Source organism: Amblyomma americanum, chromosome 1 (assembly GCF_052857255.1).
Source record: "Amblyomma americanum isolate KBUSLIRL-KWMA chromosome 1, ASM5285725v1, whole genome shotgun sequence".
NCBI classification, from domain to species: domain Eukaryota; kingdom Metazoa; phylum Arthropoda; class Arachnida; order Ixodida; family Ixodidae; genus Amblyomma; species Amblyomma americanum.
Window position 1 is genome coordinate 431,493,635 of NC_135497.1, and position 18,019 is coordinate 431,511,653.

At 45.1% G+C, this 18,019-nt stretch overlaps 1 protein-coding gene and 1 long non-coding RNA gene across 3 annotated transcripts; one reads left to right on the plus strand and one right to left on the minus strand.

Moving 5' to 3' along the window:
- Nucleotides 1–1,891: 1,891 nt before the first annotated feature.
- Nucleotides 1,892–8,578, minus strand: LOC144103881 (uncharacterized). 2 transcript variants are annotated; one of them, XR_013308355.1, is made up of 4 exons: nucleotides 8,215–8,578; nucleotides 7,795–8,112; nucleotides 4,152–4,235; nucleotides 1,892–2,612 (listed from the first exon to the last, which is right to left on the minus strand). It is a non-coding gene; the product is annotated as an uncharacterized LOC144103881 (long non-coding RNA). The 2 variants fall into 2 exon arrangements; XR_013308352.1 differs by having other exon boundaries at nucleotides 1,892–2,615.
- Nucleotides 8,579–10,028: 1,450 nt separating this feature from the next.
- LOC144125056 (uncharacterized) lies at nucleotides 10,029–12,103 on the plus strand. Its single transcript, XM_077658116.1, has 4 exons — nucleotides 10,029–10,154; nucleotides 10,266–10,464; nucleotides 11,128–11,942; nucleotides 12,094–12,103. The coding sequence occupies exons 1-4, from the start codon at nucleotides 10,084–10,086 to the stop codon at nucleotides 12,101–12,103; spliced, it is 1,095 nt and encodes a 364-aa protein (XP_077514242.1). The 5' UTR covers nucleotides 10,029–10,083.
- The last annotated feature ends 5,916 nt before the right edge of the window (nucleotides 12,104–18,019 follow it).

Genomic DNA, 18,019 nt, shown 5'->3' on the forward strand with positions numbered 1-18,019 from the left:
GCGGCCTTCATTTATTTTTTCATTGCTTGAGCTTTATGCAGTGTGAGCTTCCATCACTCCATTACATTTAAAGATAAAATTAAGGCTGAAAGCAGAGAAATTATATTATTTGCTTTCAGCAACAATATTGTTATGTGTATGTTGCCTGTTGGGACTATAAATGAAGCAACGCAATTGGCACGTACGATGACTTGCAGCCTTTTCTATCTTTTCTTAATGGAGTGGTCTTCCTACATTTTTTGTCAAGAGTTGTTATTGTCCTTTTCATTTGTGTACTTTTGTATTTGCATGCAATTTCTCAGTCTTTATGCATTTAAATATTTGTTATGTACATTGCAGATAGATAATGTGGTGAAGAATATTATGGTGCATTGTTAAATGCAACAGCACTTTAATTAAATGGCCGTGACCGACCTTTCTTACTTTATATAAAAAAATATGGTTTTACCTCATCACAATAATATCCAAGGTGTTGATTTGCAAATGGGAATTGCTGTTTTCTGTGGTTTTATTTGTCCCAGAAGGGATAGGTTTTCTTTTAGTGTATATATGGTCCCAATAGGGCAGCTGATTTTGTGCTGGGCTCGTCTTCTGGTCCCTACTGGAAACTTCTGGTTCTGAAGTGGGATCTGCTAGCTCCTGCTCAGATCTGTTCGTTGGCAGCCTTTTCTGTTTTGTGGTAATGGTGTTCCTGAACCGCGCACTGACAAAATTTTCTAGCTGAATCTCATTATTTTTCATGCAATAAATTGCATAAATAGTGCTTAAGTTTAAGGAAAAAACTTTGCTTAATTATTGACCATACTCCACTAACACCTGTGGCCTGCCCTTAATTAATGAGGAAGTATATCATTAATTCATAGTAAGAGTTTGAATGTGAGCTGTATAAGTTTCTCATATAAGTTGTGTATATTGCAATGCTTTGTTGTTGGTCTTGTTGACGCTGCTACATTTCAAGCTCTGTGTTCTATGGGCAAATCTAGCTGTGTGGTCCTGCAGGATGACACATTTTAGTGTAGGTTAATTCTTTTTTCCGTACTTCTTGGAGTATGCTACTGCCTGTCACCTGCATAGACTGGTTAATGTAGCAAGGGGTATTGGTACACAAAATGATGTTCATGCATGATGTTCGTGAAATAAATTTTCTTGTGTAAATCATACAGAGTAGCCTTTCAGTTTTCTCTTCGTATATGCCTGCATTCTGCCCCATGAACAATAAATGACAAGAGGCAGTGTGTAAGCTGAACTGCTGGAATAAGGGTGTGCAGTAGAGATATTTTAGACAGTTATGCTCTACAAGTAATCTTAATGTATATTCAGTGAAACACCTAGATCTTATTACGTATGCATGGTTGTAGAATATATGGAAAGATGAAGCACTAGGATAATTTAAAGTACACACATATTGAAATGTAATAGAGGATAAGAGACAAATTTACTAGTGTGCATATACACACGTACATGTAGCCAATTAGTGTAAATATATGGAACTGAAAAGAATGAAACATACAGAAGCAATTAATTAATGAGTTATAAAAAATGTCAACTGCTGACTAGATAGAATAAAAGAAAACATTAAAAACTGCATTAGTTAGGAGGCTTGGAGAATGATGTGAGAAGGAGGTCCATCACTCAAGTGCTGCAGCCACCCAATTAAGTGCTGCACTCCTCTAGTCACCAGCAATCTTCAATGGCCATCCACTGCTGTGTGTTAGCTTCAGTCACCATAAGATGGCTGACATGTTCAAATGTGCATTGTGTCCCCTGAATAGTAAATGACAACAAGCATGCAAGCTAAACTGCTAGAAGGATGGTGTGTGCTAGAGAAATTTAGACAAGTATGCTCTGGAAATTTTGTTGCCATCCAATTTATTATCAGTACACACAAAAACAAGTGATCAGAATGTACATTCCATGAAACATGCAGATCTTATTAGATTTTAAACTATATTAAAGTATGTACACAATATCAAGTGCAACCAAGAACGAGATGAATCTAATGTGTCTAAGTGTGCACATGCACACACACATACATAGCAACTTAGCAGAAATATACAGAACTGAACACAAACATATAACAGCAATTATGAATGAAAATTATAAAAGTAAGCGCTCACTAAACAAAAGATGAAACATTAAAATTAAGCATTATAGTAAGGAGGGCTTGGAGAGTGAATTGGAGAACAGATCGGGGAATGAATTGGGGAATGAGTTGGGGCACGTATCGGAGAATAGAGTGAGACAAGCGCCTGCCGTTCAAGTGCTGCAGCCACCCGCTCAAGAGCTGCTGTCCTCCTTTCATCAGCAGCAACCTTCCTCTCTTCAAGAGCCATGCGCTCCCTGTGTCGCTGCTGTCTGTTAGCTTCGGCCACCTCAAGATGGGTGACGGCACTCTCGAGCACTGCACGAGAGGTATCTGTCCTGGGCCTCTTCCTGGCTGGGCCTGGTTGCTGCTGCAGGGGGCTTGGCAGCGTAGATGGGCTTGGGGCTGTGAGTCTCCAGCAGTAGTGCTGCCTCCGCTCGTGCTCAGTTGCGAGCTGCCAGGAATTGGGCTCGCTGTGACAGTTACCCTGCTGGGACCAGGCTGGGGGCTGGCTGCAGGTTCAGCCTGGCTGCTGGTGGCAAAATAATGCGACATCATTATGCATTCCTTGCACTAAAGAACAGAGACTTTGTAGTTCATATGTGTAATTCCTACACAAAGGGCACTGTCATTCATTTAGTCATTTAGTTTCGTACATATAATTCTGCTGACATCAAAAGTCAACTTGGAGCATCTTTCAAACCATTTATGAAACAGGGATTCAATTGCTATCAAAGGCTTTTCAATTTCAGTTAGCCGAAAAAAATAACACTGCAGATTTTGTATTTTTGTTCAAAAAGGTCTACCCCATGGAATTAACCTGTCAAATTTAATGTTGCGCCCTAAACAGCCATAGAAGGAACTTTATAATGCTCATACCACATTTACATTTACAAAGAAGCTAGAGCACAAAATTTTTCAAACTAAATTTGACAGCTTTAATGTCCTTTCAAATGTATCAAGATCCATATATTTTGTGCAAGGTTCAGTGGCTTCCCTACACACCCCCTTGTTTTTCTGAAGGCCCTTCCTTAATTGGTATTGATTTTTTTTCATACCTAACTCACGGATGTAAATGCTAGGAATGTGGCTGAAAATTCGCCATATATTTGTGGCAGTTCAGTTATTTTATTAGTAGAAAACACACAGATATACTCATGTGTTGGTTTATATTTCTTGATTGGTTTATGGTTATTGAGTGAATAGTCGGAGTGTGCGAAGAGCCTTGTACATATTCAACCAACTGTGCGTAGCAGCCATAAATTTTGATACCTAGATGTGTCAGTGTCATGCAAATCATCACGGCTGACATCAAAGCTCTGATGTACACCTTCCACGTGTGCGTACAAAGTTGAGCATTCAAACGAGACTTCTTGGTGTCTTTGTTTAATTATTGACTCGGTCTGTTATGTTCAGAGCAAAGATGCATGTTTTGCGGAGGTTTACAAGTCTCCGATATGCGACTGGTGTTGAACAGAGATAGTTTTTTTTTGTTAGGTTTATAGTATTCAGAGCTACTGCACCATTTCTGGACACATTTCATGTAGTCGTTCCTTACTTTTGTCTCTTGATAAATATAACTTGTATCCTTGTCTAAAGCGAAGCAATTGTTGACACTCTTTGTCATGAGTGTAGTGCTGCAGTCATGGGCCTTTCTTGTCCTACGTGCCACATCAAGACACAATTAAAAACTGAAAAATGACTACCACTACTCCCCTACTTCACCAACATCCCTCTGATTTTATGCTTGGGGAAACCCCTGATGGTGTTTGATTTCAAATATGTTTTGCACAACATGCACTGTGTTTTCCAAAAGTAACCAAGCAACTGGGTTTCTTCTTTAGGCATGTAATGGAGCACATGCATGGCACCCCTTAAACCTTAAATCTGTAAGGAGAACCATTCCTCACTATCTGAGGCCATTTGCTGTGTAGTAGTGCCATAAGGGCTGCACTATATGGCTGAGAGGCAAGCCCAATATACTAGTTACTTATTTCGGCAAAGCCTGTGCTACAATGCATGTAAATTTCCTGTCGCACTTCTCGTGTGCAGAAAAAAAATGACTCACTCATGGATGCTCCGCACGAGTCCTGGCCACAGCAGGTAGGGTGGGTTGATGCTGTGAGCTTTTTAAAAAATTTCAGCGAGCTCCCTGAGAACAAGAAAAATAGAATCAATTTGACACATATATGACATCACTTAATATGTGTACAGCTCTTTGCAAACACATTATTTCATGCATGAAGCTTGACATATATCTATTCAGCGAGACAAGACACATGTACAGCTAGCCTATAACCACGGCATGCATAATGCCCGATAGTTGCCCAGCAGCAGAGCTGTTGGCATGAGCACAAAGTCCGGGTTTATGCCTCTCAGCAGCTGTATGCAGTTGACAAAAAAGACAGTCAGTTTAACCACCCAAATGTTGCTGTGTAATCTATAACACCCTAAAATTACATCAGGAATTACATCATTTAGACAAGAGATGTCCAAAATTGGTACAGTTAATTATTTGTCACGGATCTCTCCGGAGAACACTCGGACTGAAAGAATGGACAAGGCGACGGGTGTACCCACACAAAGGCACATTTAATACACCCTATGTGGCACACACACTAGAACACAAAACTAACACAAAACGGCCGTGGCTTAGCTTGGTTAAGCATAGTGATTGCGAAGCAATAGTGTGTTATTCTCGGATCAGCTGGTAGTATGGCTGGTGGCAGTCTTGGGTTATGCTAGTGTTACGGCTTACAGTGAATCATCCAAGAGGAAGTTATCCGTCGAATCCGTGTATGCCGACAAACATTTCCCTCACCAGCGTGCCCATTATAAAATCTTCCAGTATCGATTGGCCGACAGTGCGGTAACACTCCATTTTCTCCGCGTCGTAAGATATGCCCACTCGGTGCTTGCAGTAGCTTTCGTTAAAGTACGGTAGCGTTACGGATTGTTAGTAAAGCGTCTGTTGAATTCACGCGTTGCCGTCTCAAACTCCTTTACTCTTCTCGCATGTTCTTCACGTCGTCCTACTGCAATGTGTCCTTCGGGTTGAGTCGGGCCAGCCTTGGTGAGAGATTTCTCCTGTCTTTTCTTCGAACGCTCTTGTCTCTGCTGGGGTGTTTCTACTGCACGCTGTTTTCTTCGCTTTCTGTTTTCCTTCTCTCGAAACGCACGTTCCTTCTCGAGCCGCTGCTGCCGCTGTTCCGGGGTTTCTTGGACACGCCTCTGCCGTTTAGTCGCGTTCCAGCCTTCTGAACTAGTAGAAGGAGACTCACTGTCGGGCAAACTCATAATTTCTTCCTTTGCTTCTGCTGTTTCCACAGAGGAGGTTGCACGTTGTCGCCGAGCTGCATACTGGGCACGCCGCTTAGAAAGTCGTTCTTCCGTCTCCGTAGCTCGCTGATGCTTCCTCTTTGCATTCTGCCGAGCTGCCTTGTTCGTAGGCACCATCATAACATCTGGCTGTATGACTTCCTTGGCGAGAGGAGCGGAGCTGTTTTATACAGCTGGTGTGACGTCACTCTGACTGCAGCGCCCCTGGTGAGAGTAGCGGGAGTTAGGCCGCCGTTGGTGGCTACCGCCTCGCCTCGCGACAGCGTGAGATGGGGCCCCGTTTTTACACAGCTGGTGTGACGTCACACCGACCGTAGCGCCCCTGGTGAGAGGAGCGGGAGTTAGGCCGCCGTTGGTGGCTACCGCCTCGCCTCGCGACGGCGTGAGATGGGGCCCCGTTTTTACACAGCTGGTGTGACGTCACTCTAGGTCACGTGGTGTTACGTCAAGCAGCGAGGTCACGCTAAAGGTCAATGGTGCCTACCACCGCCTCGCCACGGAACGGGCTGAAGTGCGACCTAAAGTAGTATTGCTTCGCAATAAAAGACTATAAATACACACGACCCGGGCACACTGCTACTAGCGTCTACTACTACTGTTCTACTATTAGCGGTCAACGTTCGTGGTCACGGTTGGTTCGGTGTGGCTACAGCGTTGTATGGATCCAGTAGGTGGCAAAGAGGGGGCGTTCGCCGTGCTTGGGCTGGCGTCGCTGGCGGTGTTCGACGTGCTCGGGCTGGCGTCGCTGGCTGCGTCGTACAAGCTCCAGGTCCAAGCGTCCGTGGAGATGATGCCGGTGTTGTTGGCGTTGGGGCCACCACCCGGATGGGTGGAAACAGCGCTGGAGACACCCCTGGACGTAGCAGGGGGTAGCTTCCTCTGTTGACTCTCCGGAACGGGCTCAGGCACGGCAGGAAGTCCACGATACGGAGTCGTAGAACGCGAGCTCACCGGAGCAGTAGCCGGCGTCGCTCTCTTCTAGCCAAAGTGTCCCTGACCCGCCGGAGCCTCCGCTTCTCTGCTGTTCCCCCCCGTGCCTCGCTCTCGCTCGCCCTTTTATTATTATTATTATTAGCCTATCAAAAGATGGCACATACCCACACTGGGGGATCGGCCAAGAATCGGGTGGCTATTCACCTGAACGCAGTTAAGAAAAAGGAAAAGCACGTGGGAGCGCAACACCGGTGAATTTTTCGTCAAGAACAAAAAAGGGATGAGTGTTTTGATTTTAAAATTTTAAGAATAATAATAAAGAGAGGGATTAAATATTAATGATTTAGTCAAAATGTAATAATTGATAGAAAAGAAAAGGTTGGAACACTTAGCAAGGCAGTCGGCGAGATTCTATCAGGAAATTTAGAACAGCGGTACAAACAGATCTGTGGCTGAACACAAATGTGGTGGCGCCAAATGATAATGCAAAAAAACAGCGCGAACAAACGGGGACTAGACGAAGAATACACAGGAACAAGCGCTGTTTTCCGTCCTTGTATTTTACTGACATTTTGTACAAACACCCCGACCAGTTGACCAGGGAAATTATCGAGGCGTATAACATGACAAAGAAACCAAGATTATGTGTCAGCCAACCATCCCTGCTCCTGCGTGACTGTGAGGTTGCATATCTGGACATCACATAGTAACACTTGCGTTCTGATTTTGTGTTTTTTTCGTTTTCTGTTTCCTTTTATAAGTGTGCTTCCTGTGATTAAACTTTAGTTGAGAGTAAAAACAGCGCTTGTTCCTGTGTATTCTTCGTCTAGTCCCCGTTTGTTCGCGCTGTTTTTTTGCATTATGTATCACCAACTCGCCCGCTTATCTATCCTGCCAAATGATAGCAAGAGCGGGCTGCTCAAACTAAGGCCAAGATGCTGCAAGGGCTCCTCCAGCAACCGTTTTCTCAGAGAGTTGAATCGGCGACAATATAGCCTCGGTGTTAGTCCACGTAAGCCTTGTCGTCGTCGTCTTCTCTTCTCCACCAATCATCTCTCTCCACCGCACCGAATGCTTCTCCACCAATCATCGCTCTCCACATCAACGAATGCTTCTTCTTCCTCTTCTTTATTCTTCGGTTAATTCGCGTCGTCTTCTTCGCACCATTTTCCTTTAAAATTTAATTAAGGCTCCTTAAAATATGTGACATTATTCTGTCACAATCTACCTGGACCAAATAGTAAAAATGCCGCAACATTCTTCACAGGTTTGTGCAATGACTAAATATGTGACTTTTGCCTCTGAAGCAGTTAACTGCTTCAGAGGCAAAAGTCACATATGCATATAATCAGGAAAACATAACAAGTTTTCCATTCTGTAGAAATTAATCTACTCTTCTGAGATCATGTTCTACGTACGTATAAAAGTAATGTACTTACTTTTCAAAGTCGCATGTTCTGCGGTCCGCCCCTGATTGGCTATTATGGTGTCGCACCGTTTTATATATTTTCTCTCTAGACCCCGCCACTTGTTCTGAATTTGCGAATGGGTCAAATGGCATCCGAAATTTGAATTCATCAAATGTACCAAATTTTCCCAGAGTTGTCTTTTAGTTTATAGGTGTTTAGAAGGGTCTGATTTGAAATTTTTATATTCTTCAATCAGGAACAGAACTTTGGCCCGAGGCCACAACTCCCCAGGCTCGGTGGTAGATGGGACGGGGGCTGTCGGCGCATTGAGCCAAACCTGCAAGTTGTCTGCAACCAAAGGAAAGCATATATATGTTGCGCACTAAGTACTGCATGATCAAATATGGCATATACATGCACATGTAGCGAGAAAGCTATATACGTACGTACCTGCTGCCTCATAAAGGCGCTGGTTTCCGTGTAAAATGGGTGCACCGGTATCGTCGACTACCTCAAAATTTTCTGTCTCCACACGTTCCAAGAGGATTCTCAGCGGCGCGGCCATCCTGTATCTCCTCCGAAATGAATGTATATGAAGTGAAAGCGTTGGAAAGGAACTGACGTATAAATAAGGGACGAAGCAGATGCAAAAGACAGCATGCAGATTGAGCGACTCCTGCTAATCCGTAAAGCGCCAAAGAAATGGAATAAGATACTACCCGTAAGCTTGCACCAACACAGGCGCACCCATGCATGTCCGCACCAAAGATATGCCGCACGGGTGCCGCGCAGAGCTGGATGTCAAAGCGCTGTCCGAAACAGAGTGATATCGCTCAACCTCTGCAAGAGACGAACCAAAGATACGTAGATACCAGAAGAGAGCTACGGATATGTCATAGACGCCGCAAACTAAGCCAGCACTTAAGCCACTTAAGCCAGCAGCAAAAAGCGCTACAACGCATGCACGACACATATGCGTGCATACCTACATCAGAGGGAGCGCGCCGACGCGCGTATATGTGCTGCAATAAAACAAAACCGGAAACCAACTCCGTGGAGTTCACGAGAGATAACGGATGCATATCCTATATGCAATGCATCCGTTATCTGCCGTGAACCACGCGTGTCTCACGCGCATACGAGGTCGACGTCGCTCGGAGAGCGCGCATATGCCGATACGATCCAGTCGAAACCCAGAGGTGCGAACGAAACAGGCGTCGTTAGCGACCGCTGAGCCAGCTGCAAGAGAAAAAAGCAAAGATATACAATACAGCTATAGCTGATACCAGAGGCGATGATAGACGCCGCGCGCAAACGAAAAGATATAAGCGCGCGCTAATGAGTTTGAGAGAGAGATAACGGCGCGCCAGTTTGAGACGCCACGAAGAACTGCCGAAATCGCGAAGCGCGGCCATCATCGTCCGAAAAACAAACCGGGAGCAACCGCTGAACCTGCAAGACACGAAACAAAGATAAATACGGCTAGCTGATACAAGAATAGAGATATTGTAGACGCCGCAAGAAGCTAGAGAAGATATATATATCAGATGCAAGCCAACGTACAAGAGCTCTCATGCATGCATGCAGTATACGTTAGAAAGATATGCAGACGTGCACGTAGTAAAATAAAATAAGACCGGAAACCAAACCATCTTATCAAGTAATCAAGAGAGGTAACGACGCTTCGCACAAGACGGCGCGCGGAGGTGCAGAAATAAGAAGCGTTAGTTGAAACGAGTAAACAAGATGCGGCTCGAAGATTCGACTCGAAATAAGACACGCATAACCATGTTAGGAAAACAGCACAGAGATACGAATGCGAACGCCGTTTCTGCGCGCTAGCTGTTAACCACCCAAGCTGTCGCGAATGCGCCTCTCTCCATTTTGTCGTCTGCTAGCCGTCACAGCGGAGGGCTGTGGAGCTAGCAGACGACGCTGCCAGCACAAAATCGTCCTGGCGAGTCTGGCTGCCCGCTGGCTGCCCGAAACCCCCCAGCCAGAGAAAAACGAACGTGTTCTGGGCAGCCACCGGAAGTGCGCGAGCAGCCCGAGAAAATCGAGCGCCTGGCGGCGCGCTCTGGCAGCCCGCAGGCGCGTGTTTCCAAAGGCCCAAGGAGGATATATAAAACCCATCCAAGGAGGATATATAAAACTTGCTGGAGTGGAGAGGGCGCGCTCCGACCGAAGCCTTCGTCCGCCATCTTACCAGAGGCAGAAAGCGCGCTCGGCGCCAGCGGCACCGCCTCGCGCTGCTGTTTTCGTGAGTTGGTCTGCAGTGCAAGTTGATGTGAGGGGCATGTAAACACCATAGATTTGATTATGGTTGCCTCTTGCGTTGCCTACGGATGTGCGAACAGGCTGAAGAAGGGTTGTGGCCTCACGTTTCACCTGTAAGTATACGAAAACACGTTCATTGAGCCACTACGCTCGCGTTGCCTATGGATGTCAACTGATAAGTTGTGTGTGTGTGCAACGACTAATAGTCGTGGAATTGCCGACAGGTTTCCAAAATATCCGGAGCTGCGGAGCCTGTGGGAGCGGGCTGTTCGCCGTGAAAGGTGGCATGCGAAAGATGGAGATCGCCTTTGCTGTGTGCATTTCGCGCCGGAGTGCTTCGACCGCACCGGACAGACAACGCGACTGCGTGCGGGTAGTGTTCCTTCTGTGTTCCCTGCGTTTCCGGAGCATCTACAGAAGCCCGTGAGTATGTTAGAACGTCGCGCGATGTATTTGTGGCGGTCTCGCTTTCGTTGAAAAGAAGTGACCGTGATAAGCCGGATAAAAATCAACACTTTGTGCCCTGCCAGCTGCAAACGCGAGAAATGCGACTGAGTTTCTCGAGCTCATTAGACCGCGGATGTCGTTTTCAACTAATGTCATTAACTTTACCATTGTCACATCTAATGAAGGGCATTACCTTTGAATGACATTCTATGAAAATTACATCAAATTTGCCGTCTGGCAGGGTCGCCTCAGCTAGGCTGTAACCATGACATTGGATAGAGACCGCTATTGCGCCTAGATTTTGCACAGCTTCAAATTTTTTTCTATTTTCATAGGATAAAAAGTACGAAAACTGCTACTCATAACCGTAGGCTGCAGATGCGGCTTCAGTCTGCAAATCTGTTCAGTAAGCGCTCGTCGGTGGTGACGTGAAGAGATTTAATTAATATGCAAGCTCAAATGCTAAACAAAATAAACAGGCTAATGATTTGGAAAGATGCTTAAGAGAAATTTGAAAATAACATACATCCACCTTTATGAAGCAGTAAGTTTTGGTAGCAAACGAGGCATAGCTTTACAACTGCTCTTATTTTTCTCTGACTTGAGACTCATCAGATGTACATATGGCGTCTATTTCAGGTGAAAAGGAAGCGTCCAGGCCGCAAGCATGAAGACATCCCAGCCAATAGCTGCTCACCGCAGCATGAAAAGTCTGAAGCTGAAGAAGAGCCACCTGTGCCTTCACCCACCAAACAATGGTACAAAGAAAAAGTCAGTGCCTCCGAGGAAGAAATAACTCATCTGAAAAAGAAAGTTAAAACTTTGCAGCAAACGAAGCGAAGACTCACAAAGAGAAATGAGACAGCGCAAGAAATTATCAAGGAAATCAGAGATCAAAAACTCCTTTCAGAAGAAGGATCACAGGTGTTCACGTCTTCAATTTCAAGTGATATTCAGCAGCTTCTGAACAGAGCGGGCAACAATCAAAAGGGTGTATACACACCCGAGCTCCGCGCGTTCGCGCTGACTTTGCATTTTTATTCCCCGGACGCGTATGACTACGTCAGGTCCAAATTCAATGATGCCCTTCCTTCACAGTGGACACTTAGGCAATGGTATCGCTCAGTCCACGGAGCTCCTGGCTTTACAGATGAAGCATTTTGCTTCCTTCAAAAATTTACACAATCACGGAATGAGCCATTCTACTGCGCTCTGATCGCGGACGACATGGCCATAAGGAAACATGTAGAACTTGTTGGAAACAAAATAGTCGGGTATGTGAACTTTGGAACAGGGCTAGATGACGACAGTCTCCCTGAAGCGAGAAATGTGTGTGTGTACATGATTGTTGGTGTAAATGTCAGAATCAAGATGCCTGTCGCTTACTTTTTGATCGACACACTCACTGGTGCCGAGAGGGCGGAGCTGACTAAGCAGTGCATTCACAAGCTTGAGTCAGTGCATGCTAATGTCATCTCTCTTACATTTGATGGTGCCTCCTCTAACTTCACTATGGCGAAATGTTTAGGCGCTGAGCTTCTACCGTGTTCTCACCGGTTTTCTACAAGCTTTGTCAACCCTGCTGACTGCACCAAAAACATTCAGTTTATCCTAGATGCCTGTCACATGATTAAGCTTGTGCGGAACTCATTGGCAACTGTAAGCCACCTTATTGACATGGAAGGAAATCACGTGAAGTGGGCTTATATACTGGCATTGGAGGCATTGCAACGCGGAGAAGGGTTGCGGCTTGGAAACAAGCTCACAAAGGTGCATGTCCAGTGGGAAAAGCAAAAAATGATAGTACGATATGCAGTACAAGCGTTGAGTGCTTCAGTTGCTGACGCCTTGGACTTCTGCGAACAAGTGCTCAAGCTGCCACAGTTCAAGGGTGCCACTGCAACAGCTAAGTTCATTAGGCTTTTTGATCGCTTGTTCGACATCATGAACTCTCGAAACCCACTTGCAAGGTCCTATAAGGCACCTCTTCGCAAGCAGAATGAAGCCAACTGGAAGCTATTCTTTTCCGAGGCCCGTGCCTACATACAAGGGCTAAGAGACCCGGCAGGGCGTCCAGTAATAGAAGGGCTGAAGAAAACTGGGTTCGTTGGATTTTTGGTGTGCATGACCAGCACAGAAAAATTGCTCGATGAGCTTGTTCGCAAGGATCAGCTGAAATACTTGCTGACGCACAAGCTTAGCCAAGATCACGCCGAAAACTTATTCGGGTCCATACGTGCACGAGGTGGTCATAACAACAACCCAACCGCTGCGCAGTTCATGGCTTCATACAAGCGTCTGTTGGTTCAGACAGAAGTGACTTCATCAAGCTCTGGAAACTGCTCCCAAGGCATAGTCTCAATTCTAAATCCAACAACTACAGGAGCTTTGGTAGGTGAAAGCAGCATGCTTACTGATATGCGCAGGTCATCAATCCTGTAGGCCGACGACCACAACTATACCCATCGCATTGACTGCCCAGAAAGCCTGTCAGCTTTTGTCGGTGCTGTAGTGCCGTACATTGCAGGTTTCGTCGATCAGAAAGTTCGTTCAACGGTAACATGTGAACTGTGCATCGCAGCCCTGCACTCGGATGAACTGGCACCTTTAATTAGGCAAAAAAGCCGAGGTGGACTCATTTCACCGTCACAAGACGTCGTTGGCCTGTGTGAAGCAGTTGAAAAGGGGCTGCGACGGCTACAGGCAGAATATGATACTATTAAAATGGTGACGGTAAGATCAAAACACCTCATCCTTGAAGTCCTGGGCACCTGCACAGAGAAAAACTGGTTCCAGAAACTGGAGGACCACATCCTTGATCTTGATCCACTTGATAACCATATTTATATTTTGTGCAAAAAAATCGCTGAAGAATATATAAAAGTCAGAATACACCACATGACGAAAGAACGAAACCGTGAACTGATCAAAAACAAAGTGAGACCACTTTTGTCGAGGGTGATTATTTTAAATCACCAGTAGGGTGTTTGTCATGGTGTTCTTGACTGTATGTGAAATTTTCTCCTTAATATCTGCTCATTTGAACTGCCTTCTGCATATCAGTTGGCTGCTGGTTGATGGTAAATAAACGACTACAACTAGAACCGCACATTTACATTCCTTTCTAAATGGGAGCAGCTGCATCAGCAAAGCGAAAAAGCACGAGCGCAGCTGCATTACGCTTTTCTCCTTAATATTTGTACAGTTACACTGCCTTTTACATGCCAGTTTTCTGCTAGCTGATGGAAAATAAATGTATATAACTAGAACCACTCGTTTTTGTTGCTCTGTAAATGCGAGCAACGTCATCCGCAGCGCGGAAAAGCACGAGCGCGGCAGCGCTAAGCTTTTCTGCTTAATATTTGAGCTGGAAAACTGCCTTGTACATGCCAGTTTCCCTCTGGTTGACGAAAATAGACGTTTAATACTAGAACCGCTCGTTAGCGTTGCTTTGTAAACGCGAAAAAGCGCGGCTGCGCCATGCTTTTCTCCTTAATATTTCCGCAGTTAAATAGCCTTCATCACGCCAGTTGGCTGCTATAGTTGATGGGAGATAACCGTTTACAACCAGAAGCACTTGTTTTCATTGGTTTCTGAATGCGAGCGCCTTCATGAGCAGCGCGAAAAAGTAGAAGCGCGGACAGGCGCGGCTGCCTTTTGCCTCTGGTAAGATGGCCGCCGGCCGTTCGGCGCGGCTTCACCCTTGCCTATAGGCGCGTATAGGCGGCTTCCACTCCAGCAAGTTTTATATATCCTCCTTGAGGTGGCAATCACGATGCTGCTGCCCTGCCAATTTCGAGATCGACAAAAGACTGGCACTGCATTTTTGTAAATTATTTTATTTTTATTTTATACTCATTTCACAAAATGAGGCACTACTTTGCGTGCATTTTTTGCAAAATGGTTGATTCAAAACTGCCTCTTATTATTCCGCTAAATTTGGCAGAACTTGCTTTGTTGGTTGCTCTGTTGGTGCTGTTGGCTAGAGGAAGAAGGCCGCGTCCAGGGCGGAAAACGCGTTTCCTCAATATTTTGCTGCAGATTGCTTGCCTGCATCTTTACAGCTTTTCAGCAGTGATTTTTAGCAGTTGTGGTGTAGTTTACCTTTGTAATATGACGAGGCGTTCCCTCTTAATGCGTGAAATCAACCTCCGAAAATGAATTCGTTCTGCAGGCACTTCATCGCATGGATTTGTGCATCTCAGAAGGCCTTGTGATTTCAGCGGCACAGTCCGCCGCTGCTGGTCTCTCATTGCTTTATTTTTTTCCTACTCCAGTAGCAAACCTGTTGTGTGCTCCACTTCTGGTATTTTGTGCCTTCTCATTATCCCTCATTGGGTATCCACCGCAAGGCACTACCGCCATGTGAAGAAAAGCTGTGACGCCAAATAAGATGAAATTTGATGGACCGTTGTCGAGGTGGAACAAATTTTGGCCTTGCTTGATTGTCAGGACGTGCTCAACTGCCTAGCATGTGCATTGTAGTGAGATATTTGTGCCGACTTCAAACTGCCGAAGAACCGCAAGATGCTTTGGTTAACTTGTACAGAAGAATGTGCTCTTTGGCTGAGTCGCATTTTTGCTGTGCTGTGGGCACACAGTATGCAATGTAAGCCTGTTCTGGTTGTTTATACCCAATTTATAATTCTGTATGCTACTTGACATTTTTGCCTTTCAGTAAACAAGTCAAAATGAGGCCTATTGCATATGCCCCTTCCTATTGTTGTTTTTATAACACTGGAACACTACGCGTTCGACCAAATAAATGTTAGTTTACCAGCCTTACTTCAAGCAAGTTAACACGCACAGGATTCTCTTGAAGTGCTCATTCCTCGAGAACATTATTGACATTTCGTAACGAAACTATAAAATGTACTGATAGCAAAAACTTTTCTTGTTAAAGGGCATATGGGGTACTCATACAAGCTGTCATCTAAAAAGCTGTAGCTATCCCATCTTTTAATACAAGCACAAGTTATAGTAAATGCACAAAACAGTGCAATATTTGAGAATGCGAGCTCAAAATGAAAAAAGTTTGGCTCATAACAGCATGAACAGCTGGTGACAAATGCCATAACAGGAGGACTGACATCTCCAGGTGCGAGTTGCAGGTAGTGTAGGGTCTGCAAAGGGGTGTGTTCAGAGTTCACTTAAGAGCTAAGAAGTTACATTATATTTCAATTCCTTATAGGCAACCTGTGATGAAGTCTGCTGCGTTGATTGCGGTGCTGCAACACAGCCTAGCAAGAGAGCATGCATTTTATAGTTGCAACCATGGTGCTTTTCCATGCCACCTGCCTGCTTTTATAGGCATAAGCATGTGTGCCCTGTCGAAGCCACATGTGATGTGTGTCAGCTAAGTGGGGTACGATGGGGGCACCTAGGCAAGGGATGTTATCAGCCAAATGTACACTTTCATAATCATTCCTAATGTGGTGTTGCATTTGTCACTGCCAAAGCAGCTGACAGCAGCAGTTTTTAGACGCACATTTGAACAATATATATATATTTTTTCACAGGATGCATTATCTTACAGGGAAGGCGTGAAAACTCGTCTGGCACCCAGAAAAATTGTTTGAAAACAAACGCACATTGCTGACACGGGCGTGACCAAATTCTACAAGGTGCCAACTGCACCTGTGAAGTGAAAAGAACCACCGTGCGTTGCTTGTGCCTGTCGATAACGTGAACTGCACTAGCACAGCAGAAGCTGGAGGTTTGTTTTCAACCTGTGAAGCTCAAGGAGGTGAGATGCGAATGTGCAGAGCAGCCATGTGAAACAGGCAGATTGCAGTGCTGCCTGGGCACTGCAGGCTGCCTATGAACACAACACTGACAAATATTTAATCCTGAATGCACCCATTTCATGTGTTTGTCAATGCACCTTGCAACTCTCAAGTCAGTTCTGAAAGAACCATTGAAGTCGCTTAACTTTCTGTTTTCATAAAGCAGCTAAAAGTTTAAGAATATTTATGGTATAGTTATTTGAAAGGATTCCTGAGCAATATTAATTAAAAGTAGGATTAGATTTTTACACACCAAAGCAGCATAACGTAGAGTGCTTCACAGTTTCAAGCTTTGTGCTCAGCACTGTAATACACTACTTCGTAGTGGTGCGAGTAGCTTCGTTATACAGTCATTGCTACATGGACATCAAGTTAAGTACTCTCCTTTTACTACTTTTGCTCTTCTATGTTCACCTTCTCAGGCATGAGTTCCTTGCCATGTTCATTTCATTCATCTCATTGAATGAAATTTCAACAAATGTGAATGGGCCTCTGTGGTAATGCAGCAGCAAAACCATTCTGCTGGACAAACCAGGTTACAGGTTTAATTTAACAGTACATCTTCCTGGGCTTACAAACTAAACATTTTGACAGATTTGCCTGTCTGGGAGGCAGTCAACGAAAAAAAGTCGCCATTGACCGCCTACCCACAGTGCGACGTGACTAACATCCTTAACCGCCCTCCCTCCTTCCCCTCCCCCACGCCTTTCACATCGTAGCTTTCGTTCCTTTGACCCCCTCCTCCCCTCCATACTTAAAAGACGCTAGCTACCACCCTCAGTCGCCCCTGATGAAGGAGCCGAGCCGGCTTCGAAACGGGTTTTTGGTTGGAGATGTGCAGTTTATTAGTCTTCCGGGGCTAGTTGGTGGAGCATTGCCTAACAAAAGGCCAAAAAAAGCACTGAATTTAACATACCCAACAGAAAGACGGACAGGACAGGCGTTGACTCCAACTGCGTTTATTGAAGGCCAAATGTAGCATATATATAGCCCGAAGAAGGTGAACGCATGCACATTTCCCATATGGGAAAAAAAATCAAAAACACCACACAGACTGAAACTACTCATTATTGAGTATTTTTAAACAATCTATGTTCACTTGCTCGCAGGGAGATAGAAGTGCCACTTATGCACTTGTCACCTCTTTCTTTGATAAAGAAGGCTTCAGCCAGTTCGTGAGCTAATCTATCTTTACTTCCAGCTGGAATTGATCTCCCCAAATTGTGGTTCAGTTTTTTCCATTTTTATCAATGCAAGAGCGGCAATGGACAGGTAGGTTTTCGAAAGAATATGATGCGTTCCCTAACAACCTTTTGTGTTCCCCTGCACGCTCGTTTACGCAGCGTCCAGTCTGGCCGACATACACCTTGCCACATGTAAGGGGGATCTCGTAGAGTACTCCTGTGGCACACCTTATGTAGGGCTTCGAGTGTTTTTTTCCACAGCTGAATGTTTCTTTAGCACCGCTGCTAAGCTTGAGGCACATCTTGACCAATTTGCAGGGGGCGGAGAAGACCATAGGAACTCCGTACTTGTTGCCAACTCATTTTAGATTGTGGGACACCTTGTGAATATATGGTATCACCACTGGTTTGGTTTTGCCGAAATCTTCTTTCCGGCATTGCCTCTTTGCCCTACTCTTAAGTTTCTGCAGCAGTGCCTCGGTCACGGCAGCCAAGACGTGGTTAGGGAACCCTGCTTTACGCAGTCTATTCACCTCACCCTGGAAGCTTGCCCACATCATG

What these genes read in the sequence shown, in the direction of transcription:
- LOC144125056 (XM_077658116.1), top strand. Translation starts at nt 10,084, where the DNA reads ATGGTTGCCTCTTGCGTTGCCTACGGATGTGCGAACAGGCTGAAGAAG. An exon ending in TGTGGCCTCACGTTTCACCT is followed by an intron (nt 10,155 to 10,265) that starts GTAAGTATACGA and finishes AATTGCCGACAG; the next exon opens with GTTTCCAAAATATCCGGAGC. An exon ending in CGGAGCATCTACAGAAGCCC is followed by an intron (nt 10,465 to 11,127) that starts GTGAGTATGTTA and finishes CGTCTATTTCAG; the next exon opens with GTGAAAAGGAAGCGTCCAGG.